The sequence below is a fragment of the Varanus komodoensis genome, unplaced genomic scaffold, assembly GCF_004798865.1.
Source record: "Varanus komodoensis strain SLA01 unplaced genomic scaffold, ASM479886v1 scaffold28, whole genome shotgun sequence".
Classification (NCBI taxonomy): domain Eukaryota; kingdom Metazoa; phylum Chordata; class Lepidosauria; order Squamata; family Varanidae; genus Varanus; species Varanus komodoensis.
In genome coordinates, this window is record NW_025335727.1 from 8,831,765 (window position 1) to 8,859,695 (window position 27,931).

General features: G+C 42.0%; 1 protein-coding gene and 1 pseudogene across 1 annotated transcript; both read left to right on the forward strand.

Annotated features, from left to right (window-relative positions):
- Positions 1–4,501: 4,501 nt before the first annotated feature.
- LOC123025571 lies at positions 4,502–5,932 on the forward strand (annotated as a pseudogene).
- Positions 5,933–15,509: 9,577 nt separating this feature from the next.
- Positions 15,510–27,727, forward strand: LRRC31 (leucine rich repeat containing 31). The gene is given in 9 exon segments (XM_044434402.1): positions 15,510–15,780; positions 17,089–17,238; positions 17,965–18,132; positions 18,781–18,948; positions 20,199–20,366; positions 22,371–22,538; positions 23,481–23,648; positions 26,443–26,610; positions 27,396–27,727. Coding segments are annotated over 9 exon segments (1,761 nt in total).
- Positions 27,728–27,931: the final 204 nt, after the last annotated feature.

Sequence of the window (27,931 nt, forward strand, 5' to 3'; positions counted from 1 at the left end):
TGGTTAAAGCCTTGGAATCCACTGCTAGAAGATGTAGTGAAAACCCTCAGTGAAGGGGGGGTGGGGGGTGGGAAGAGTTTCAGGTGCCTGGAAGTGGGAAATAGCAGGTTGGAGGACAGCCATGTGCTGTGCCACCAACCTGCAATCCCTGAACAAGCCAGTTAAGAGATTTCCAGATTCGAGAACTTCTGTATATTGATAGAAAGAGAGAAAGCTTCAGGCTGCAGAATGGCTTTGCATGGCTTTGAATACCAGTTGCTAGGAAGCTTACGAGCCTCCCACATGCATCTTATTGGCCAGTGCAGAGGAGCGGGAAGGGTACAGGATGCTGGACCAGAGAGGCATTTGGCCTTTGGTCTTACACACTCGACATGTGGGAGGAATCTCCACTGAAGATGGAGACATCTGTCAATCTTAATCTTGCTGATATTTTCAAGTTTTTTGAGGACAAGCTTTGTTTTGCTCTGCTGTGTATGAGCCTACAATTTGAAAAAATCCATAAAAAAATCATACAGTTTTGTGTGCATTTCTTCTAATGTATTTCTGTTTGCATTTTGAAAGGTATGCATTTCTCACCAATAGATTACATGGCTGAAATTCCCTTTTCTGAGCATTTTTCTCACAGAGATGCATTTTCTGCATACTTTCTTGAGGCAGATTTCAAAGGCTTCTCTTCTTTGCTTGCTGAAAGGAGGGGAGAAGTTGATAAATCTATAAGATAAACTTAAGGGACTGAATATCTCATTCATCCCTGATTTTTTTTATCCAAATGGCAAACAGTGCGAGCCTTGAACGTTTACCAACCTTAACCATTACTTAAGCGTTCTTAATTCTGGAGTGGATGGAGTTTTTTCAGTATTTTGGGCTGTACATTTGCAAGAGCATCGAAGGACACACATGGACTGCCTTCTGTTGGACTTAGCCCGCTGGGACCTAAGTGCTGTCTTTCTGAGATCTTAGGCAGAGATTTTTCCTGGTTGTACTTCTCCTCGGTCCTTTTTGCTAGAGATGAAGGTACTAAACAAGGTGCTGTCTATGCAACAGAGCTGCTCTTCCCTCTGAGCTATAGTCCTACCCCGTCAAGATTATGTAAGACGTAAGAACTTGGAACTTGGGCATGTATACCAGCATATGCACCAGCTGTCCAGGGCTGCCTTCATGTATGGCTCTTCACTGATCCTATTCCACAAATCCTGGCTGTACAGCACATTACAGGGATGAAGGCAAGTTAATCTCTACTTGCAGAGTTTTACCCTCAACAAACCCTTCTTGGCAGCAGGCAGAACCACTCACCCAGTGCTAATTCTGTCTCGGTTTATTAAGCAAGGGGTGGAAGGGCAGAATCTTTATGGACTAAAGGCACTTGCATGCACTTAATCATGTTATGGGAACCTCTGTGTGTGTGTGTGTGGGTGTGTGTGTGTGTGTGGGTGGTACCCATCCATTATATGCAATTACAGGGCATCAGAATTCTTTTTTTAGAGGACCTGACCTTGGCATCCTGTAATATAGCACATTCAGCTGTAGAAAGATGCACACTTATTTCCCTTTGATTTATGTTCAGTGTTATTATTTTAAATACAACTATAGGCCATCTCTGAAAGCTCATTGGAGAAAATCTTTGTTCATTTATTTATTTATTAGATTTATATCCCGCTTTTCCCCAGTAAACTCAAAGCAGCTTACATCATTTGTCTCCCCTTTTCCATCTTATCCCTATAAGAACAACTCTGTGAGGTACGTTGGGCTGAGAGTCTGTGATTGGTCCAAAGTCGCCCAAGTGGCTCCATGGCAGAGTGGGGACTCGAACCCAGCTTGCCTGAGTCCCAGACACACTCTTAACCGCTTCACCACACTGGCTTTCTTTGGAGGGGTTGACTTAGTTGTATGTGGACCCTCGCAGCTCCATTGCTTGGTGGCTCTAGGTAAATATCTGGAGGAGCAAAGCCATGCCCCAGGCTACTCCGCTTAATTATGTGGCTGGATGAAGTCTGGAGTGATGCTACCTTTGGCAAAATCCTCCAACTTAGTGCCCTCCTGATATGTCAGGCTACAACTCCCATTATCCCCACCCAGAATGGGAGTTGGAGTTCAAAACTTCTAGATGGTATTAGCTTAGGAAGGACTATCTATGGTAGAGATAAATAAGAAGAGACAGTCTACCCATGGTCCATTGAATCCAGCAATTGAAATGGGGCCCTATCTCCTTGTTACTTCAACAATGCCAGGGCTTCTCTGTTTTTAATTAAAATGGAGCCCAGCTGGGTAGGTGATCCACATTGCTGCCACCACAATAGAAAGGCAGATTTAACCCCCCTCGATCCAGATCCTAAAAAAATGCCTTCTCCCTGCAAAACTTAGTGGTAGTCATACCCATTGGTGCCAAAGGTCTCCTGGCAGTGCTCTTGACTCTCCCCCAGCCCCTCTCCAAATACCACAGCTACATGGCTGAGAGAAAAAGATGTCCTGAAAAGGAGCCAGTCTTAATCCTACAGAGAATCTGGAAATGGAGACCTTAGTAAAGTTAAAAGCATCAAATAGAGAGATTGGTGGACCTGTTGCTGGACCTGTGAGCCTTCAAGACTTATTAAAAGCTGATGGAAGTTAGAGAGAAGAGTTGGGAAATGCTGCAGGACAGAAACTCACGCTCTTGCTGGGAGATGGAAGTTCCAGGTTGTCACCGAAAGCCAAAGCCAAGAACTCTTGTCTTTATGCTACCTTTCACTGGGGATGGTGGAGAGAGATGCTGCTACCCAATTATTGCTAAGCTGTTTCCTTCTTCTCCAAAGAAGGACTCTTAACATTGGGTTCTTCTGTGTACCTTAGTTCAATAGCTATGACGATCATAACAAAATAGAAAATTTACTCAATGATCAAGATTGGGCCAAACTATTTGGATGTCTGAAGCAGAGCTGTTCTGGTATATGGCATAGTCCCCAAAGGTTATTTGGACACCTGAAGAGGAAATCCCACAAGCAATTTTCCCCATAACTGGCAGCAAGCCCAAGCCACAATTTTAGGGGGGCATCTAATCCAGATGCCTGTAACCCTGCAAACTGGGAGGATTATGGGTATCTGCAGGGAAGAAGGATCATGGAAGCACCTCACTCCTCCCCACTCCCTCCACCCTGCAAAACATTTAGCCAGTTTTGGTCTCTAAGTGTTGTGCCTTGGAGTGTGAGGGAAGGAGACTGGCGGTCCTGCCATAATACCTTGAGATGGTGCTTGTCTCCCCTTGTCCCTCCCCTCCAGAAATCCCTCCCAACCCCCTCCCCAAGTCTGCTTTTGTGACCTTGAGGATACAGGCAGCTCCGTACTTTCCAGGTAGTGGGGCAAGTTACTTGGAGCTCAGAGCCCCAGCTATAAGGTTGGAGCCTTTTTCATCCATAAAACATGTCTCCAAAACATCCTCTAGCTGTCCAGACTCTCTGTAGGCTTGCGCTCCCTCCCCATAACAAAACAGATGCTTTCCTTCCATGACCCTTGAAATCTGTTTCCGGTGGTGATTGCTTTATTCTGCCCAATGGGAAAAACACCAGCCACACATGAAGCCAAAACAAAACAAAGTTCCAAATGTTAAGAATGCTGGCTAGCCATGCAATTGCAGGTTCGTTGCTTGTTAAGGGCTCAGAATGATGCGAAGTCTTTACTCAAGCAAGAGTAATGCTGCAAGTGGAAGAGGCCACCAGTACTGGAAAAGTGCCGATTGCTCTCCTTCCCCCTAAACCTAGTAACTTGTGCTTTTTCTGACCAAAATAGTTAAATTGTTATTACAGTATTTATGCATGCACACCATTCTTTAAAAAAATTCTTAGGGATGAATATAGTAAAATTCAGTAAAAAAGGCAATGTAGTTCAAACAACTCTCTCGAATATTTAGAATTAGCGTTTCCAGTGTAGGTTTGTTCAGCTGCATATTGAGCTTGCAAATCAACTTTCAACATCCCTATCAGGGACCCTAGTAGAACTCCAGCCACAAGCTGGAATTCTTGCATTAAAACAGATCCTGTCCCATTATAGTTAGAAAAATGAAAGTGGTTTAAGTTATAGGACTCTATATTAACTGGGACTCTATATTAACTGGCTGGGAAAATGGCTGCCTATTTATCTGACACCACAAAAACAATTGTTGAAATAATTAATGAATTGTAGAATTACTAAGCCTTAGAACTTTTTCAACTGCCTAATATTGTGTTTGTTTAAAACTGTAGGCCCCACCTTTCCACATTTGTCAAGCTGGTTTCCAGCATTAAAAGTAGCTCAAACACAAAACAAATAACACCAAGTTCCTATCGATATTCAATGTAAATATTAAATATTGGTTCTTTGAAACAACAATAGATGAACAGTCCTTCCACTGCAACGTTCCGTATGTTTATTTACAAAACCCTTCCCTTTCCAAAGGCATTAAAATGCAGGCATTTTTGTTACACATAAATTCCGTATAAGTTATAACCCATTGCATTTACTTACAGTAATTTTGAAACAGGGCAGGACCACAATGAATTTCCAAAGGTCAGTTTGCGGCTTTACTGCAGACCTTTGTGTCAGGCTGGTGCTGTCATCGGGCTGGCAGAGTTTAAGACACATTGCGATTAAGCCAGTAAAAAAACTCTTAACTAACACTGAGTTTGCTTTAAATACAAACTCAACTTATCTTGATTAGCCTTCAACCCTGCCTTTAAACCCTCCCCATTCTGACATCACAGGACCTTCTCCCACACCATCCCTTAGAGGGGATATAAAAAAGGTAATTACATCCCACTGATCTGTTAAACCCTTTTCAACAGTCAACCCGTTAAGCTGTTGTTAGCCTTTAAGGCATTTGGTGCAGTTTGCTGAAAATGTGAATTGTTCCAGAAATTAGACCTTCACCCAAAGACAAATGCTTAGGAATGCACTGGCTCTTACCTGTTAGGTGCTTTCCCCCACCCTGCATCCCCTGTACTGAATTTTTTTGGGAACTGTGTGCATCCGTCACATGATGAGCCTTGTGCCCCAGAATTACTGATCCTGTTGGGCTGGTAAGATGAAAATCCTTTTAAGCGCACTGTGAGGCTAACAGAGGGATCAGGTGGCTATCCCGCTCAAGCTGACAGTTTACTCTTTAAGTCTCACTGGCAGTTAGTTAACTCCTCTCTGAAGAGTTTAAGGGGCTCTTCCTAAGTTACCCTTATTCCTTCAATAGCAGCAGGGACAGGTCAAACTGTCCATCTGGATTCCAGGGAAGAATTCATGGGAGGTTCCAGCTAGCCTGGTGGATTCCAAAGGAAATGAAGTAATTAAGGACATAAAAAGGGGCAAGGACAACAGATGCCTACATAATTGTCCAAAATGGTGGGCTGGGCATGATGGAGCAGAGGGGTCAGGGCTGGGCTGTGGGGCTACAAGAAGCACTACGGGGCCCTGAAGAGGAGGCTCAAGTTCCTGATTTATGAACAAGAATTTTTCCAAGAAGAGTTGAGAAAAGCTCCAAGGAAGCTCTTGAATGTTTCATGCGATAAAAGTTTTCCATTTGATCATCTGCTCCAGGATGGGAATGTGGATGAAGAAACATCACACCCAGAGGCAAGCGCGTCCTCTGACACTAGTCAGGGGGAGATGCCTGAAGGAACTGAGTCACAGCCTCTGAAGAGAAAGCATAGCCCCCAGCTTGGCCATGCATCACCCTCCTCTTCTGGTCTTTCCCTCCAGCCAACACCTGGCTTTGGGCCCCCAGCTTCAGGAATACAGTCCCCTGACACAGCTGGACACCAATGCAACTCACTCTGAGGCTCTGCAAACTCATCCTCCCGACTGCTCACCTGTGGTTGTGGGGTTGTCCTTTCGTTTGCCCCGTGGGATCCCCAAGCTACCACCATCCACTATTCTCAGCATGGGGCCTCACCTGATACTCAGTGAGTTGGTCAACAACATACCCACATGGCCATAGTGACCGGGAGGTGGTGGAAATGGAGATGAGCTATTTTGTAGGAAATACTCATCAGGGAAAAGTTTCCCAGATTCAGTTTTCCTGTCCCCACTATCCCATCCAGGTCTGATCTGTAGAAAATGCAGGCAAGTGGAGCCAGATGAAACTTGAGGTAATACATGTTTCAAGGAGTAAATACAAGGAAAAAAACTAAAGCTCTGAAGCCAAATTTGTCAGGTTAAGATGGCCTATATGCTGAGGCCTTTGAAGATGTACTTGGACAATCAGGGGCCTGAGAAGATCAACCATCCGAGGTGTTTTATAGAGTGATTCTTCGTTGTTGTTTTTTAGCGGTTTTAATTTTTTTTAAACATTTTCTGTTTTAATGAAATTTTATTGTATTTTATTATGGATTGTTGTAAACTGCCCAGAGAGCTCTGGCTAAGGAACAGTACAGAAATGACATGGAGGAGGAGAAGGAGAAGGACAAGAATTTCCTATTCTGTTGTTCGGGTGGCAGTCAAAATGAAGCAGGAGAAAGGGTTGGCTCTGCCATTGAACCAAGCAGAGGCATGTGATTTCCTGGCTCAAGGGCAGAGGTGGAGTTTTCTGAGAAAAAGCTCTATGGGGTGCAGAATACATGTGTGATTGGACAGGACAGGATGGCGATGATGAGCTGGACAGGTACTACGAAGAAGGACCAGACTTTTGTTCACATACTGCATCAGAAAATAGAATAGATATGGGGTAACTGAGTAGTCAGGCTTAGCAGAAAACTAGTAACACAGACTCAACCTGCAGCCAAACCCTTGTGATTTAAAGCAGGGTGGGCATCTTTCGGAGGCCTGGGAGGATCTTCACATGCAGATCCCCATTCCACAGTCTCCTGAAACATGAATTTAAAAACTGGAAAAGGTATCAGGAGCAATATGGAGTTGCAAAGAAAGACAGAGGGAGAGAGAGAAGCCAGTTTTGAGCATGGCGCATAGAAGCATAGAACCGCAGAGAGCCATTGGTTCTAGCTCCCCACTCAGTGCTGGAGTGGCTGCTCAGAAACCAGGTTGAGCAGCATGGCTACTTAGAAATAAGCAGGACTGAGTCACTCAGAGGTTCTTTTGAACCGAGCCCCAAACACCAACCCTACCTGTTGCCATACGGTCTCTGTCAAGCCAACCAAAATGGACCAAAGATGTCACCTGTTCCTCCAGTGACAAAGCAGGATGAATCATGGGTGGTGGTGGGGAGTACAACCTCCTTCAGAGAAGGTTGAACACGTTCCTGATCTTGCTAATCAGGCAAGCCAACTCTCTTTTACCTGGTAGTGCCTGAGTTTCAGTTTATTGAGCCTCATTCAGCCCATTACCAATTGCAGGCACATGCATTAATTCTAGGTATGTTTGGGATCTGACACAATGGCTAAGCTCTAGCAAGCTGCTTGGCAACATTGATAATGATGCTCTTAAGTTCAAACATGTATGTGGGTGGAATGTCAAGCAGATGAGCTTGTCTGGAAGCCTGCAATTAATCACTTCTTAAGGTTCCAGGAGGAATTATGTCATTTTCTGTTTCTCTTTTATGCGGCTGTTTCTGAGGGGGAGGGGGAACCAAAATGCACAGGGGGGGCTCCTTTTTCGTGCCCCATTTTTCTGCAGGATGGGGCTCCTAACAGCCTGCCAAATAGCTGTTTGGTGGGCAGTCAGAAGCCCATTTCTGCTGGGAAACCAGGCACACACTTCTGCATGTATTTTTCCCCTCATAATAATTGCCAGACTTTGTCATAGCAACTTGTCAGATCAGCCATTTCTGATACGAACAGGGAGAGCTCTGGTCTTGGTAGGACTTAGAATGGGAAATACAGCCCCACGATTCCCAGAAGTTGCCTAATCCTGCCCTAAAGGATTACCATAGAAAGCTGGACCAAGTGCGATACATAAATATATATATGATTCCAACAAGACTTCCTCAGAAGCTAACATCATGCTTAAGTAATGATGTCGATTTATCAGTACAAGGATGTTTTATAATTAAAAAGTATAAAGCTACAAGGAGAAAAAAGTAGCAAAACTACAAAATTGTTATGAAGATGGGCATCACTGAGTTAAATTGAAGCAGAGAAGTCAAGGTCCCTTCTTGCTGATGCCAGAGTGTAGGACACAAAATAATCAATTCAAGTTACAACAACCCAGATTCAGGCTGGACATCAGGAAAAGCTTCTTCACTGTCAGAGCGATACAACAGTGGAACCAGCTGAGACATTCAAAAAGAAACTGGACAGCCATCTGAGTGGGATGGTATAACATTGTCCTGTAACAGCAAGGGGGTTGGACTCGATGGCCTTCATGGCCCCTTCCAACTTTATTATTCTGTGATTCTATTAATATAAGGAATTAAAACAACTAGTTTTTGAAAGTTCTCTGATTGCACCAAGAATTCTTAAAACGAAGAAGCCAGAAATTGCTATTTTAAATCCAGTTTTAAACGTTGATTCATTGTGTCCCAACCCCAACCAAACAAAAAGATGCCTCAATAGGAAAGGACTGTGGTGCCCTCCAAGGGATTTTGCTTCATGCATTGTGCAAGGTTGCTTGAAACAGACGCCTCAGCAGAGCACAGTGGGAGGGTTCCCATATCATGCTAAGGCACACTGCAAATAAGCTCCCAGGGGTTGATTCTTCACCTGTCTCCCAATGGACAATTGGGCTAATTGTGACTTGCTTTCCCCCTTACACCCTATTAGTCCTCCTCCTGGTTCTGCCATGTGTCCCAGGTGTCTTTGTGGCAGGTCTCTTCATTTCTCTAGTCCCTACCTCAGTCTTGGCCATTTTGAACAGCCCATGGCAAAGTCACTTTATTGGCTTTGGACAAGGCAACATGCCACCATGGGTATCTACAGCCCCCAAACAAGCCATGGTTTTTCAGAGTGGCTTTCGCCTTGCAGGTTCATGCAGTTCAACAACCCTCCATAGACGATCAGCCTTAGTGGATTGTCCTGTTGTATCAACCATCTCATTGTCTCCAGAGAACCACAAATGTTTCCATTCTTTTGTTACTTCCATGTTGCTATTAGCCATAGTTTAGTGCCATCAAGTTTTGTAGAGGAAGGTAAAATAACCTTAATAAGGATAAGAGTTCTCCCTTTTCTTTCTGATATCCTCTTGATTATCTGAAAATATGTCCCATCTCATTTTTTTCTTTCACATCTGTCTTGCTGTAATTTCATATTTTTGAACCATTATGTGAGCCGAAACTCAGTTATCCAGCCTTTTTGCAATCCTTGTAGCTATTCCTTGAATCTAGCTGAAGAGTATTTGCCATTTCCTGAGATGGTAAAGAGAAAACAGGGGAAAAAGTGAGGTGACTTCTAATATGTGTTCAGCACAATCACTAAACTTACTTCAAATCACTAAACCTGCTTAAGGTGTCTTAAAGATTTGTGTCCCAGTTCAAAGAGTCCTATAGATCCACCTTGAAAGAAAAGGAGGATCAAAATCTGTCTTCTACAAAAGTGCACCCAGTGCCTCTCCCATGGAGGGAAAAAAATTACCATGCCTGAATGTTACAGTCATATACTGCTTTTAAAAACATATTAAAGCCATGTATTTTACATAGCTGGCATCTTTATGCAATGACAGCCATGAAGTGATGCCTCTTTTATACTGTCATACCCCCAAGAAATTAGAAGACAGAGACTTTGAAGATCAGCAAGGAAGGAACTAGAAAAGATTGTCAAGTGTAAGGACATTTCACTGGAGACCAAGGCCAGCATCGTCAACAGCACTCTTGCATTCCTAGTCACTATACATGGGTGTGAAAGCTGGACAGTGAAGAAACTGACAGGAAGAAGAATGATGAGCTCAAAACCAATGATTATTGTGTGAAATTATTTCTAATATTTAATTGTTGCCACTTCAGGTAGTTTATGTGAACTAGAAAGGTGAAATATATATTTTTAAAGATGAATAAATAGAAGAATTTGTATTGGAGAATTTGATAAAGACACCTACCAACAGTGGTTCTGGATACAGCTCCAGTTGTGCTCTGTATAAAATATCATCCATTGCTTTACGAGCCAGATCCCATTCTGCATTATAACTAGAATTTAATAAAATAAATAAAAACTTACTGTTCGGTTTTGGTGAGCCACTTATTATAACATTAACAGAATGCACAAGAACATGCATTCCAGAAAGCTTAGAAGTTATCTGAAAACATTTTGATATTCAAATATATGAAACTAGTAATTTCTAGTCATCCAGATTCTGGCCATCAGTGTGTGCTGCAGATTAGACATAAAATATAGAACCATCTGTTTCTATGTTTTGTGTTATATGAACAGTTTTAATCCAGGTCAGGTAGGCAAGTGTTGGAGGAGAGCTTTGCAAATACCCTTGAGTCCTGGACCAAGAGAAAGACGAACACCTGGCTCCCAGGTCAAATCAAGACAGAAGCTTCCCAGGAAACAAAACCCATGAAACTAAAGCTGTTGTAAAATCATAAGAAGGCAAAACTTGCCGGAGAAGACAAGTATGGCAGGGAAAGCTGAATGCAGAAGAAGAGGAAGATCAAATATGAGAGGCGTCCATTCCGTAAAGGAACCCACAGCCTTGTATTTGTGTACACGAGTTGAGCTGGGTTATCAAGGACTGGACATTGCATTCATTCATAAGGTTGCCATAACTTCGATGATACATCATTATTTGTTTTTCGGCGCCATGCGAAGACCTTTTTATTTAAGCATCATTTTAATTGTTAATATTATTGGATTTTATCTGGCCAGGGTGACTTATTTTATATTGTTATTTTTGTGTTTTAACTTTATGTCTACATTTTACAAACATTTTAATTTAAGGTTATAATTTAATGTTTGTATTTTAACTTAATGTATTTGTATTTTAACTTATTGTTGTAAGCCGCCCCGAGGCTTCGGCGAATGGGGCGGCATAAAAATGTCTTAATTAATTAATTAATTAATTAATAAAACGATCCTTCCATACAAAAATCCACACTGCCTTACCCTGAGTTATTCCTTAATATTATTATTTTTTGTCTTGGATTCATAATTCCTATGTTGGTTACCTTTAATTCTGCTGCATTTGAATAACAATTCATGGCACTGATATTTACTATAAGTAGCATAATAACATGACCTGCCAACCAGCCATGAAAGGGGACTTCTCCATCATCAATCCCTATATACCAGATGGAAGTCATATGGAAACTTACTCATACTTTTTAATTAGTCTGTGGCATTTAAAGTATTCATTAGTTAATGAATGAACCCAACAGGTTATTGATTCATGGAAATGCTTAACTTCACAGGCTTATTTTTGGAATATGGAGAGCCTTGTGTAATCTAGGAGCAAAGAGACTGAGATGTGAAACACGATCGTCCATCAAATCCTGCCTTGGCTGTAAACTCAGGAGCCAGTCTCATGACAGCCCTGCCTTTCAGCCCCACTGCTTGCTGAAGGGAACCTGCAGGCCAGAAAAGTGCCTGGCTGGATTCTGCTCAATTCTACTTGCCTTCCCCCAAAGCTTTTCTTGTAGTTTTTATTTTAGAGAGTGGGGTGGTTAATTTAGGGAGTATAAATGCTGATTCTGACAATTAACTCGGCTCTGTCATATTAGGGACACTGGCCATCGCCATGCTTCCAGGGCTTCTTTACAATCATGAAGTTGCTGATTTGCCCAATAAAATGCCTATGCCGTTATCAGGGCCTGTTCATCCCTATGAAGGGGCTAGGGAGATGCAACAGCTCTTCCCATGAGAACGCATGAGGTCATGCAGCATAAGGCATCTTGCCTGGGGCGGCAGCAGGAGTGGCAGGGCCCCTGGGGCAGGCCACTTCGTCACCCTACAAGGGCTGTGTGGTCCATGGGATGCAGGCTGCCTGCCCTAGCTGCACACAGGACTCTCCAATACTTGTTTCTTTGATGGCGAGAATTCGACATGAATACAAAAAGACATGGCTGAATCCATTGTCTCCATACTGAAGAGCACAGAGAGGTGTCTTGATGTAGAACCGATGTGCACAGGACTCTGTCTTTCAACTATACAGCATTACAGTGCAGCTTCACATTCATGTGAACCGAATCCCAGAATTGAGTTATTGTGCTCTTGTGAGGTCCCACCTTGGCTAGACTAGAATACTACTCAACAGAAGAGGAAATCCTCAAAATAATACTTCATGATCAGGTGCATGTAATATAGGATTTCAGTGTTTGCAAATCCTTTTTTTCAAATCAACTTGTGGCATTAATCCCCTAATGGCATTATTTGCTTAGAATATATGCCAGATTAAGGAGTCATGATGAGGCAAAGTACAAAAATCCACCCTAATCTTTGAATGAAGGATGCTGCGTGGGATGCAGCTAATGAGGTTGTCCCCAGAAAGGGTGAGTCCCTCTTCTGTCCGCCTTTCCTCCCTTCCCCTTCTGGCAAAGGATGGTCACAAAGAAGGAAGAATGTGCTTGCAGCTGGTGTGCGAACATGGAACTCTCAGACAGTGCTGTGGGCAGGGTCCACCTCCCTAGACATCTGTCACTCCACCTATCACGTCAACTGTCCGGTCTCTTTCTCTGCAAATCATAGAAGAAAGCACAATAGGTTACCATATGCATAAACTCTGGGCAATAAACTGCCTTGAATGCCCTAGAGAAAAGACATCTGTGACTAACATTCTCTTCCAGTCTAGATCATTCTTTCTGAAGCGTGCCTTGATTAACCAGCAATACCCTATTTCTGTACTTGGTTTGTAGCTCTGCCATGCAAGTGGTAAAAGATGCCATAGCTAAACCATGTCTGATCTCTGGGTGCCTGGGTCAGGGCCACAGGAACACAGGAGGCGGCTTTGTATTCATCCAGATAACTGCTCCACTTACCTTAGTAACATCTCCAGCAGCCCTCTTCAATCTGGTGACTTCCAGATGGATTGGATTACAATTCCTATCATCCCCAACCAGCATGGAGTGTGGCCACAGTTGAGATTATCCCAGAAAAATGGGCATCCCCTTGAGTTCGTTGATTGAAAGAATGGACTGCTTACTAGCAAAGTTGTGAATCCCAGTCCCCATGTGATTTCTGCGAAAAAGCACCGTGGCTCCTTATGGGTAGGCAGTCTAGCAGTAGAGAACATACTTTGTATGCAGAAGGACCCAGGCTCAATCCTCAGCTTCTCAAGGCTGGGCTCAGAAGACGTCTGCTTAAATCCCAGAGTGCCATTGCTGCCAATCAGTATCAACAGAATTGAGCTAGATTGACCAATGATCAGTGTCGGCATAAGGGCAGCTCCTTATTTTCACAAGAGTTCTCATACCTGGAGACCTCGTACAGAGAGATCCTGTGCATCTCAACTCACAAGCACTGAGTTAAACAGAACTCATGCCTACAAAACACAAGTAGGATTGCAGTCTTAGGAAGACAATAAATTTATCGTCTGTGTTTAGCAAGTCTGTTGCTGTTCACATGCTTGGTGTATTTGCAAAATGGTGTATTTAACTAACATCACTGGTTTCTCACCCAGTGAACCGTGCACTGATGCCTGCAGGAATCTTTCACAGCTTGTTTGCTGTAGTCTAAACTTTCTCCAATGTCTTGTTGTGTTGTTGTTGCTTGACTGGGTTGCCACCCTATCTCTTGGCTGCATAATCTAAAGGTTAGTCAAATTTTGCCTACATTTCAAAAAGGTAGCTGTACTTTTTGTGGAACAGCTGCCACAAGTCCCTGTAGTCTGAGGCTCACATCTACACTCATTTCACTTAATGTCCTTGTCCCTTGGACAAACCACTAACCAGTTCTGAATCTGCATAGGGATAACACTGGTCTACTTAACAGGACTGTTATAAATGCAACCACAATAGAGATAACAAAAGGCTTTCTTGTGTGCATATATAACAGAGCAGCAGGATTTTCCTTACAGACCACTCCCTTCAAAAGCCACAGAAGATGTTGACAAATTTCGTTATGTTAGCCATGATGACTAATTTAGTCCTGGATAAACTTTGCAGGAAGTAAGGATGCTGAAAATCAAAACAGATGCAAAAATATTTTCATGGAAAAATGAATGCTCTATTGTTTTGTTTTATGAACTCCTTCCTATAGAAGTATGCAAGTTAGCTGATCTCTCAGCTTTTTCCGGCTTTACCTTACAACCAGGCTAAGGGAAAGAATGGAGAAGGCAATGCACTTTTTCTACAGGTACTCTTGTAACTTGAGCCAAGGACTGAGTCAGCCCTCCCATGGCAAACCAGCTGCCTTAAAGCTGTCACATGTACAAAGCTCTGATAACACAATCTACTGAATTACTTCCTCTTTTATGATCTGAAAGAAAGAAAGAACAGAAGGAGATCTGGCTATTCAAATGAAACATCCGAGGAACTCAGGGAGCAAAATGATTTGCCTTTGTTAAGTCTCTGGATGAATTGAGAAGATTGGTTAGAACAAAAGAGTTGTTTTTGCTGAATCAAGATTTCTTTCATTGTAAAACTTGTATTCCATGCAATTCTTCAGAAGAGAGTGAATCCTTCACCATTGCACCAGATTTCATATTTTGCTTAGGAAAGCTCATTAACAGTAGAAATTGTCTGAAGAGAAGAAATGAACAAGCTAAAGCACTTGGACGTGGAACAATGCCAGAACAATCCTAACCTGAAAAACATCCAGCACCGAAACTAATCTGCTTCACAAACCATGAAAATACATGAAAATATAAAGAAAGTGCAATAATGAAGAAAATGGATGGTGAAGGTAGGTTGTTTGGTCTTTTAAAAACCTCTGGCATCGTTTACTGTGTTTACGTGTTTAGAATTTTATCAAGCCACATCCCAAGAATTCCAGAAACAATGCTGAAAACAAGCAGAAAACAACCAAATAAAATATCCAAAATTAGCATAATATGAGCTTATTCAGAGCTCTTCAATGCCAAATGTGCCCACAACCACTCTGTACAAGATGAATATGAATTGCTTCCATATTAGAAATTAATATATAGCATTATGTATGTAGGTTTGGATATACTTTTCACATAGGATTGGGTAGACACTATTTCCTACATGTAAATGAGAACCTTGTAGGAAATTTATCCCTTGTGAAGCAGTCTTTAAAGTCAAATACTTCCAGAAAATGCTATGAGGTTGCTCTTCCAGGAGCATCCAGTGGAAAAGAATAGTTCCTTATTTCAGGCTAGCGACCAAAAATGCTTCTGTACATATGCAGTCCAGCTGTATGGGCAGTAGAGGATATTTCTTACCTCTGATCTCTTCAACAAACATAAAACAGGCTGAGTCCGAGTGAAATCCTCGGTTGACAGAGGCTGGGAGGTGCCATGACACCTCCTTGTCGTCCCCTGGTGTATAGATGTATTAATTGTGTGTATATGTACACACATTTTCATAAACCTCCACACAAAAAGAAAGATTCTTCATCAAAAGAGAGAGCTAAAAAGATGGGGGTGTGGTTCTCTTTGTGGCAGAAATTGGCATTAATTCTCTTCTTTCTCCTTTGATAAAATGTTGAGGATATATATGCCACAATTTATGTGTTTTGGGATGGGGGATAAGACAGACTCAAGAGTAAAAGCTACTGAAAACTCAATTTCTGATGGTCTGTTTGGAAAGATTTAAGCCAGGAACCACAGGAGATGCTGAAGATGGCCTCTTTCAGATATCCCCCTTCAGCTTGTTTATGAGTTAGATACAGAATAAGAACACCTCTGTTCATAAGGGGAAATACCAGCATCCAGCAAGGACCAGGGTCCTTTATCAGGACTCTCACCATAAGAAATCCAACGACAAAAATGCAAATAGAAATGAAAGCCCCAAAGTGAATAATTCTAGAGTAGAAAGGATGGAACAAGCCCTCCCCATTGTAGGTAAATAGCTACATGGTTTTAACGAGTGCCCCAGAGGCAGCTCTCTCTGTATGGCTTCCTAGGGTATCGGGCTCCGAGAAATGCAATTAGGGACATCTTCTTGCCAACAAAATGCCCTCAGGCCTTCACTGGACCGTCCAAGGTAGATACCTGCACTGAGCAATATGGTTGCTTTGGTTCTTTGTACTTTTCAGTTCTGGTTGCCTGCCTTGTCCATTTAATATTGAATCTGTCAGGACCCCAGAGGTGGTTAAGTCTGAAAGTACTGTGTTGTGGACAGAAGGACTGGATGAGGCTGTAGACAATTAGCCCACCAAACCAGAGCAGGGTACCCACTTATGCTTTCCAAAAAATCAAATTAATGCATAATACAGGTGTATGCATATGCTCACCTGTATGTACTGTATAAATGCAAATGCAGAAATAATAAGTAATTTGAATGATATACATACCACCATAATGAGGAAATAGTATAACCATGCAAAGTAACTTGCATGCTTGCTAGTTTGTCCACTGTCTAGGTGGCAACAGAGAATCGGAGACTAAAAGGCTCTCTCGTCTTATGGTTGTTTGTTGTTAAATCCCACATGGATTGCACAGTCCTTCAAATGGAGTGCACCTTCGAACAGAGAGCTCTCCTCTGCCACCCCATTAGAACGAGGACAAATGACCTCCTCCAACCAGATCCAGGATCCCCAAAAGCACCATTCCATGAACCCAAGGAGCAAAATGGGGCAGGAAACCCACCAGGCAGGAGAAGAAGTATCTGTCCCAAGGCCAAGCCTCTGGCCCAACAGGAGTCTCCATTCTTTGAACAAGGAGTGGAGAAGAGCTTGGAAGAGGTGGAGTAGAGGCAGAGGTTTTTAAGGCTACCGCCCCCAGTCTTGGTTGGAGCGATTTGCTCATGAGGAGCTACTGGGGACTGACCTGCAGGATCAATTTAATGTACAAGGCCTGGCCAGGACATGATCTTCTGCACCGGGATAGTGTTGTATAGCCAGACTATACATCAACCTTCCCCAGCCTGTTGCCCTCAAGATGTGTTGGACTGCAATTCCCATCATTGGCCTTGCAGGCTGAGAATGCTGGGAGTTGCAATACAGCCCAGCTGAAAGGCATCAAGTTGGAAAAATTATTCTAGGCAGTAATCTGGCTATGTCCATCAGGCAGAGAATCTTCTACATGGTCAGACGCCCCTGGGTCGTCTTTTTCCAGAAAACGTTGGGACAAATAAAAAAATAAAAACAAACCAATGACAACAACAACATATCCAAAAATCTGCCAAGTCACTTTGTTTTGGTTTTGCAGGTAACTTGCCACCTCCTGTTTGCAAAGCTGATTCAGTGGTGTGTCATAGACGAAATAAGCAGTTCTTGGAACAACTAGGCAAACGGCACTCAAACAAGGTTTTGGATTTAAATAACTGTGCATTGAGTGCAAGGGATATAATGGACCTGAGTGAGTATTCAATTTGCTATATTAAAACATCAACATACATTTTGAGTGATAACTCCCTAGTTTCCCCTTCTCTTTGGATCTCAAATCATCTGCTTGTGCTTTGTGAGTCTGTAGTGTCAGCTCCAGGGGCACCTACCTTCCCATTCCTGCCTCTTTGCTTTATCATCTGCAGCTCTGGTACAATTGCCATCTCTTCAGTCATCAAGGCAATTTCACCTCTAGCTTTAAATCCTGCCTCTGTTAGTGTACAGATAGCACCTTCAAGGGTAACAGCAGATTATTGCAACTTCATTACCAAAACGGAGTCCTGTAAGATTAACAGATTTCCTGAGGCATAAACGACCACATGTGATAGCTCTTCCATGTCTGGGGGTTAAGCTTCTTTAGGGCAGGGTTTTTTTTAAGCATTTGAATTTCTTTATCACCCTAATTTCTTTGCAGGGTGTCTTTCTTGAACACCCAACCATCTGTATTCTCGGAATTCCTTCTGTGCTGCTACCCAGCTAAGGTACAATGAGGGGGATTCAACTGGGACCAATTTAGCCTTCTAATATCACAAATGCTGCCACAAATGTACAAGCTGGGCCAACAAGAGGTTATTAGAAGATAATAGCCTCCTGCAGCTTTTAATATCTTGCCCTCCCTCATAGAAAGCTTTAAGAAATATTAATGAAGCCCACATAAGCACTTGCCAGAGTTTGACTGTTGCTCTGCTTTTATTTTTAGTTACCATGATACCTATGTTGCCAGATCTAGAGGAGATCAACCTTTCTTGGAATGATTTCATGGAAGGGACACTAGAACCTCTCATCCTTCGGTTCAAACATTTGCAAGAGCTAAGAGTTCTCCAACTGAGCAACTGCAGACTCACAGCCAAAGATGTTGCATTTCTAGGTATCATCATCCAACAGTTGCATGACTTATTCTAACAGGTTACAACCACGGGTGATCTCATTAAGGGATGCTGGTGAATGATGCCATGCCTCCTTCACTCACTGGCTTCTTGAAAGTGATCTTCTCCGTGGCAAAGGCAGTGACTCTCCTTGGCACCCACAGGATTCACAATAGAAGAGAGGGGAGAGCAGATTCCAAGGCTTATTCTGTCCCCAGTCATGAGTCAGCATACCATGGTCACTGAACATCTTAGTCCCCAATGGGCTGTTTTTGATATCTTCCTCTCCCTCAGGCTCTTTTCCCCCTTAAAACGTTCTGTATTTCTGCAACTCTAAATCTGCAGAAACTTCTCTCTTGTTTTACTACATAAGCAGCAGCACTTGAGCATGAAACTTGGACAGAGAGGGGATGACTCTGACCCTAAACCAATTCTCTGCTGATGGGACTATGCAAATTGGAAGTCACTGTAATCTGCAACACAGTTGAGGTAGAGGAATTCAAGTATGTGACAGATATACTTATGTCTGGAAAGTGCTACATTATTGAATTTTCTTAAGCAGAAGCTGAAATGTTGGAGACTAGCATCCCCCTTCCCCTTCATCAGAATATAAAATGGCATTACTTATTTAAATTTCTTATTGCTTATAGGAGAAGCACTGGAAGAAATGCCTCACCTTGAGATACTGGATTTATCATGGAATCCTAATGTTGGTGGGAGCTTTTCCCTTCTAACTCAAAAAATCCCCAAAGGTTGTATCCTCAAAACTCTAAAACTGACAGACTGCAATTTGACTGCTGAAGATGGTGAATCACTGGGTGAGTCGAGCCCAGACTGCAAACATCTTTTGCGCGCTGATTTTGAATGTAATTATTTAAGTTAAACCATTTAGTGTCAAATTGTGATTATGAATCTGCTGCATTTTAGTATGTTAGAACTGAAAAATCTGGCATGGGAGTTGGCAGATGGGTGGCTGTGGTTATGGATTTCTGGACCACAGAATTAAGTATGGAAAATCTGTCAAGAATTTGTTGAGAATTGTTGCACATATTCTTAGTTCTAAGTTGCATAAGATTGCAGTTTTTAAGACTCCTTTAAGGTACCCATGATTGTTTGCATTTTTATAAGCAGAGTTTTTGTGCACACTTAATTTTTAAGCGCACTTTCCACAGAATAATGCATTTTTGCATAACTATACACTTTCATATATATATATATGTGTATACTTTTGTGTGCAATTTTCCAAATGCATGCACATATTTTGGGAGAATTGCACTGTAAATTTTAGAGAAGTATAGATGTTGGTGTCTAGATGTGTTCTAGTTCAGACAAATGTAATTTCACCTTGAATTGCAAATCAGAACCATCTCAAAATATTGTTATATGCCATCAAGTCATCGCCAAAATGTCCTGTCCCTCAAAGCCCTATTCAGCAAGACTGTGGCACCCTTTAATGAATCGATCCCTCTTTTCCTCTTTTCATTCCACCTTCAGCTCTCCCTAGCATGATTATCTTCTCTAGTGACTCTCACCTTCTCATGATTTGCCCAAAATACAACAGATTCAGTTTCAGTTCAACCTCAGAGAAATGTATGGTGGAAATTTTCCCATTACTGGTTTCAGTGATGCTTCAATACTTAAAAACAATGCTTAAGGTAAATTAACCTTCATAAGCATAAGAATGAAAGCCTTCTCATAGCATATGTTTGCCAAACTGGCTTTCTGGAAGCCCTGTCCTGGCAGGTCTGTAGGAAATTATCTATTTCTGGTCACAAAGGGAGGGAGGACAACCTGGCCTCAGAGCACATCCTTCTTGATGCCTACATAAAAGTCACATGATTGGGCTGGAGAGACCAAGGAAATTTGCATGTGCCATGCGCCTTTTTAAAATCTTGGGACAAAAAGTTTGCTTCTTAGTCAAACCAATAACTATTTTTAATGTTTTATATTCCAAGTGTCATTATTTCCTAATAATACATCCATTGTTATTAATTGCATTATTCTGTCATTGCAGCTACATGCATACTGACTGTTTTTGTGACCTCTGCATTCCTTGTCTTCTTTTCAGCTCAGCTTCTAAGAAAGATCCACCGCCTTGAAGTACTAGATTTGTCTTTAAACAAAATGATAGGATATAGTCTGAAAAGTATTGCACAAGAACTAAAACATGCCACAGGCCTGAAAGTACTAAATTTGAACATGTGTGGGTTAAAACAAGATGGATTCCAGTGTTTGGGTAAGTGCAGATGTTGACTTGGAGCTGAGCTATCTTAATTATACTTAGCATTTGCACACAGCTTCTAAATGTTCAAAATACTTTCAGCTCATTGTCTTCCTGCAGTCTTTACAACACCCCTGTAAAGTAGATGAATACTAATATTCCTGTATTACTAATGGGAAACGAAGGCTGAGAGGGAGTAGCTTGCTTAAGACCACTTAGAGAAAACTTCTAGTCTCCCGACATTGTCTGAGGGCTTTAGGATAGGTCAGAGTCCCGGGTCCAATCTCAGAAAAACACTCCCAATTGGACTGGGACTCCAATCTTGCAGGGCCCTCCCAGTTGGTATAGCTCCTCCATGCTGGTTGCGCCCCAAAGTCAGGAGACCATTTCAAAACCATCATGGTGGGGGACATTCTGGGGGGGTGGGGAAGAGAGACACCACCATAAGCAGAAGAATCCTGATAGTGCTCAGCCTCTCCTCCTCGTGAGGAAGGGGAAAGCATTTAGATGGCTGAAACTGGCTAAGTGCGTTCAAAGGGCCAGAGGAGCTCAGAGGCAATTCTAGCCGCTATGCTTCTCCCACTCTGCACTGGAGCTTCAGTTTTAGGCTGATATAGAAATGAAATTAATGTCAATAGGATTCACATAATGCTCTGAGTATGGAGGGTTATGAGCCGCCACACAGAATGGTGTCCTTAGTGAGTTTAAGGCAGAAGGAAGACTCAAACAGGGACTTTCGAATTGATAAGTTACATCAGGTCTGCTTAGGTTGAATGTGTAAATTTAGCAGAGCAGTCTCAAATAGCTGAGAGAGAAGACACCCACTACGGCATTCAGAATCCTTCAGTAGAGGATTAGCTACTTCATTCATTCATTCATTCATTCGATTTATATCCTGCCTTTTTCCTACAAAGGGCTCAAGGCAGCTTCCATTATCTCTCCTCCTCCATCTTATCCCAAGCAACAACCCTGTGAGGCAGGTTGGGCTGAGAGTCTGTGACTGGCCCAAAGTCACCCAGTTGGCTCCATGGCTGAGTGGGGACTATAACCTAGATTGTCTGAGTTCCAATCCCAGCTTTTAACCACTACACCACACTGGCAGTTGCCCGTTTCTTCATCAATAGTTTCTGAAAAACTCTTTCCTCTTTCTGAAATGAATGGGAAGGAAGAAATCACACCAGCTGCAGGGGTCATTAGTGAGAGGGCTCATTTGGGTGCTGCAGAAATGAGGGACCACTTAAGGACCCATAGCCTCCCCCCACACACCACTGGAATATTCCAGTTTGGTCCCACTGCCTGAAGAATATCCATATGAGGGGAACAAATCTTCCTGCATATGTACCAGAATGACTGAAGCTGCTTTCACAAGAAGCACTGGGTTGTTCCCTAAACAGTTTGCTCAGAACTGATTAGAAAAAAATAGTTTTGCATCTTGCACACGGTCTCATTTCAGTTTTACATTTGACAGAAGTTATCCACTTGCCAAATTCAATATTTTTCTTATCTTGTCCCTTAAAAAAAAACTCTTCTACATTTATTGACATTATAAGCATTCATTCTGGGAATTTTGACATTAATGAGAATTATAAAAATACAAAGTCAAATTCAATGAGGAAAAGTGTCTTTGAGAATATTTTCTTCCCAAATGAGTTTCTTTTAGCTCTAGTGATTTGACTGGATCATTGGCAGTAGAAATGCTAAAGGTGTAATTTGAAGAAAGTTTGTGATTCAATCAATCTCTTTTGAATTTTGAAATGTTTGCCCACTTTCAAAATGTGTTACGATTGTATTTCAGCAAACTTTTGCAATGGAAGAAAAGGAAGAACGAACTAAAGGGAGCTTGAATACTAGACCCCTTGTATTGTAATCTTTTTATTCTATTGTATTTATCTTCTTATAATTGTATATACCACACTGGAGTTCCTTCTGGCTGAAGGGCAGCTTATTTGTGTATAGATAAATGAATACACTGTTAGCAGCTTATTAACACCTTGTCTCTTTATGTCTATTCCACTTCAGACAATGTCTTGCAGCACTTGCTGGAATTAAAAATATTAGATCTGTCATGCAATAAATTGCTTGGAGGAGGTTTCCAGAACACAGCAGCTCATTTGGCTGGCCTGAGTAACCTTGAAGTCCTGGATTTTCATCAGTGCTGCATTACAGAAGAGGACATGGCAGTTTTAAGTAAGATATAAAAGGAACTGACTTAATGAATTGTAGAATCACTTCTTTTCATGGGGCAGTAAGTCATCTCATCTAACCAATTCACATATCGGTGAGACTGCACTGTCTATCTTTCTGCCCTTTCACAATTCAACTGCATGCCATCGCAGAGAATTACATCAGCATGAAACAACCGAGCTTACCTGCCCATCCAAGCATCACCGCAAAAACTTAAAGATATCTTTAAGCGGCTGTTTAAGATATTTAACATAGCAAAGTAACTAGAACCTAAATCATCACAGGAAACACTTCCTCCCCTAATACCTGACAAGTTAAACAGTTTCCTGATTAAAGAAAATAAAACTGCATGTTTTAAGAAGCCTGGCAATTTCATCATGCAGAGGGGAAAAGTCTGTCTAGCTTTAATAACCGTCCTGAGATGCCATGCATAAGGGACGACATACAAAAGTTTTCAATAAATAAATAAATATATTGAACCTGTTACAAGATCTGATTAACCAGAGTTGGTAGAATGCACATTAAGAACATGCAAACTGCTTGTTTTGCGTTTAGGAGGTATGCAACGTGTAGCTTAGTAATCAGTTAGTTTAATAAACTTGTTGGCTATTCCTGCTCAGGTTCAGTTCAGCATTAAAAGGAGTGATGCAAGTCCTCAGAAGGCACCAGGTACATCTCTGGAGAAGCCTTTTCTAAGGTTGTAGCTGCTGCAACATGTGCATAATTTAAAAACCACAAATGCTTTTTCTTAGGAAATATGTTTATTCATGTGCTGTTTAAACAATTAATTGGTTAGTCTACTAATGCTGACATGATCAATCAACTAAGATTTCTTTAATTAGGTGAAACCAGCAGTTTTTGCAAAATTTAATCTTGCTTTCTTATCTATGAACCATTGAAAATATTACTACGATGCTTCTGTGCTGTTTATTGTTATCTTTGTAGCCCAAATAATACCCCTTTTGTCAAATCTTCAAGAACTGAATTTATCATCAAATAAAAGTGTTGGTGTGTCATCTGATCACCTTCTTAGCAGGCTCAGATTTTTACCAAAACTGAAATCTTTGCTTCTCAGCAATTGTTCTCTGCAGCACAATTCATTTGCATCTTTAGGTAAGAATATTTCTTTACACTATTCTGGCTTTGGTTATTCATATACAAATCTGGTTGGAACATAAGAGGGGGAAGAAGGAATAAGATTTGCAAGAACGTTTCTCATCACCATGGAAGTATAATTAATATTACATCATCTCTTCTCATTGAGTCCAATATAATCAACCTTACTGGTGCTACCTGGCAGAGACTATGGAAATGGGGACTGCAGTAGGATTTCTCCATAAGAGAATACCGTATTTTGAAGAACCTATAGTGATGCCATTCTTCTGTTAAAAGGATTTTGCTGACATTTGCTGCCTCTTTTCCTGCTCTCTGATCTTGGTGAAACAGTCAGTATGGGTTTTTCCGCATCAGCTGTGAGGGGGCTCAGCATCTGGAGTCCCAGCTTTGAGATCACAGGACCTCAGAGCTGGGAATGCAAATAATCCTATGCCGCAATTCCACAGCAATGTTGTGAGGCTACAGGATTGTGTTTTTACCATGCTAAGAACCAAATTATATGTTGTGTTAAAGACATAGTAGGAACTACAAGATAACTTTTTTAAAAGTTCCATTTTCCCCAATTTGTATTAGGGGAAAAAAGCTTCCAAGTCCCTTTCATATGAGAATAGGTCGTTTTAATTCCCTTGCAGTCCTGGCTACATTGGTAATTCTGTATAGCCTAAAGTGCCTGATCTTGCCTAATCTTGGAAGTCGAGTCAGGCCTGGTTAGAATCTGGATGGGTGACTTGAGTGTTTGAGTCTGTGCTTATTGTTGTAAACCATCCAGTTTTGGTACAGGAGATACAGAAATGTGATGATGATGATGATGATGAAGCCATTATTGTTTCAGCTCATTCCTGCCTTGGTCCTATATAAACTTCCTATACATAGGTCTTGCTCCTATAGGAACTTCTTATGAAGCATTCTCCACTAAACAATAGGTGTTCTCTTATTTGGAGACCACCCATATATCCCCAGTAAGAAAACCTAGCACATCAAAGCTTCACTGCAATTAAAGAAGCTTTAGGCACATGGATAAAGCTTATCTATGATGTGAATAATCCAAGTGTACATAACATCTCTTGGATTAAGTCCATGGCAAGCACTTACACATAGGTGTACTCAAAGAAGCCATCCTGTGGAGTTTATCTGAAATTGCACCCATAACGGCTATTCCATATTGGGAGATTTTCTATGTCTCTAAGCCATTTTCTCCTCCTCCTGTGTTTATGATGAGAAAAATCTTCCAGTCTGTGTGGCGACCTGCTGCAAGCAAGCTGCATTCTGCATAGCAATAGCCAACACAAGTGTAATTTCAGGAGATTTCTCTACACAGGGCTGCTTCTGATTTTTTAAAAAATATTAACTGGAAGAAAAACATTCCACTGATGAATTAATCACACTCCTTTGGAAGCAAATGATAGTGGAGATTTTCACGGAAGTTGGAGGGAAGGGACACATAATCATGAAAGATCCAGCCAAAGTTAATCACTCCTGCATGCTGCATATTTCAAAGGAGGCAGTTTTAGCATATGCTTAAAGCTGAAACTCCAGGCATTCTCATGAGAGAGAGTCTTGTTGAGAACATAAGGGTCACTTCCAAGTAAAAACAAAACAGTTGAAAGATTTGTTTCCCAAGATATTTATCCTTAACATTGGGCCCCCTGCAATTCTTTTGATATCTAGGTGCATGTTAGAAAATTTAAATATAGCTTAGAGGTGCTCCTTCTTTACACATTTCTGATTATTAATATAATTCTCTGGCACAGGCAACAGTAGTCCTACTCCCATTAAATTCAGTTGCACTTCTGTACCAAAATTCCTGGTGGATTATGGCCACAGTATCCTGTCTCTGGTAAATCGATTATTTATTTATACATGTATTTATAGGCTGTCTATAACTGCCGAGGCCTTCCTGGGCAGCTTAAAACACACTAAAACCAACTAAAACATCTACAAAAGCAATATAAAAAGGACCACAGCATTCAGGCTAAGAGTTAAAAAATTTCTTTAAAAGGTATGTCTTTGCCTGGTGCCAAAATAAAGATGGCACCAAGCAAATTTCCCCTTGGGAGGGAGTTCCAAAGATGGGGAGCAACAGCGGAAAAGGCCCTTTGCCTAGTTGCCTAGGAGTGGTCATAGGTTTAGACTGCATTGTCATGAGCACATTTAACAGACAAATAACTTTGTACTTGGCTGAATTCAAGGGCTTTTCTTCTTCATTCCATCACGAAAATGTTCCTCTCAAAAGAGCACTAGTGGACCACCAATGCCTACAACTTGATTCTAAGCACAAATAGATACTCTTTACAAGATATTATTCAAGAGTCCAACCTTATTAGGGCTGCAAATGGAGAAGTTGCTTAGAAGTATACCTTCTAATATGGTTCCTTACAGGAGCAGCTGAACCATCGTGCATCAAAAGGGGAGGGGAAGTTTTGCTCTGAACTCAGCAAAGGATACTTGGTCAAGTATAGCCTTGTACTTTCTCCTTCATAAGTAAATGGTTGCTATTTACTCCAGAGGAAAAAGTAAAGGGCTACATACTGCAAAAGCATGAGCGAGGGCATTAAACTCGTCCTGTGTTCCTACTGACCCCTCGCCTTGCAGACTCAAGCTTCCACCTATCTGCATAGCTCTATTCTGGGTTTTCCTCCTTGCGAAAGCTAAAGCATGGGTGGATTTTGCAAGAGTGGAGCAAAATGCTGGGAAGTGACTTGATTTGTTTGACAGCTATGGGGAGCAGAGGCTCGTGCGTCTCTGGGTCAAGACTCTGTCAGTAAGCACAAGATGCTGTTAATCTTTTCAGCTGAAGCTGCCCTTCACCTTCCTGAACTGAAGATATTAGACCTTTCTTGGAATAAATGCGTTGGTGGGAAACTAAAGCTGATTTTAAACTCACTAAAGCTTGGAGCTGAGCTCGAGGTGTTAAGACTGAGCAGCTGCAGCTTGGTGGATGAGGATTTGGCAAGCCTTGGTTAGTATAAAATTGCATTTCCTTTCTCCTCAGTACTCACTGGGTTGGATCCAGGATTTTCCTGCTATGGCTGGAAGGGTTTTGTTTATGGAATATGTCATGCTAGACTTCAGGCCCTTTAGTGTGCAACAAAGGACAAAGGATGAGGGAAAGGCACAGGTATTTCCTCAAGTGCAGGACAGTCTGTGCCTTTTTGAGGATCCTCCCAGGTAGGGAACTCAGTTCTGCCATCATATTCGGGATAAGATGATGCGTCCCAGAAAAACCACCATCTCCCCAGCTGCATAGATGTCTCAGGTTATAGAATCCCATGAGGGCTTTCTAACCATCCAATCATCTCCTCCAGAAGAGAGAGTTTGGACTACAGTACAGGTCTTGTCAGCCTACATAAGATGTCCATTGGCTTTATCTACTTGCTGAGACATCTTCCTATTGCCCTAGTAGGTAAAAGCTCTAGCCAGCAGGAACCTACATGGATCCTCTTGAAGGTCCCACTCATGCTTTCCTGCCACGATCTTACTACCATCTTCCTGCGTGAACCTCAGGGTGCCTCTGCCTGATTTTGGGTGACCACAGTTCTCTCACATAGCAGACTCTCTGACTACCAGTTTCAAGGGGCTGGCAAAGCCGTTGTGGGAAGGAGAATGGATGAAACTCTGCCCAATTGCATTCTCCGAACTCTGAATCCACCCTCTTGTTTTTCAACTCACTTTGCCATTTCAAAGCATGTGCAAGATACTTTTAAACTCAGTGATACCCACTGACGTGCTGAACATTTCTTTCAGCCTCGGTCATGCAAGCCAAGCATCTGGACCTCCTGCAGAAGCTGGATCTTAGTTATAACAACCACTTCTCTAACAAAGGATGGGCAATGCTCTGTCAAGGCTTAGCTGCACTGGAGCATCTTTCTGAACTGGACATCAGTCGCCGGCCATCAGCGCGTTGCACCTGTGGGGAATGGCTTGACAAACTGTTGGTGACCTTGCCAAAGCTGCACCTGTTCAAGGAACTAGGACTGCAAGGCTGGGTTCTATCTGCAGGTCAACGAAAGCAGCTGGAATGTTTCAATCAGGCCAATGAACAAAATGTTCACTTTGATGCTTGGTTTGGAGCCTGAAATGTTGGACTAGCAGAAGTGTCAGCAATTGGTGGCCTAAGGACAAGACACATGGTTTCTCCAGTCATACAGAGTTCAGTGCGACAAAAGAGAGGCTGGATTTGATGATCTTCACAGCCCCTTCCTTCTCTGTCATTCTGTTTTGAATAAACAGATGTGGGGTGGGGGGAAGATACTGATGCGGGGGAAACCCACTCCGTTCCT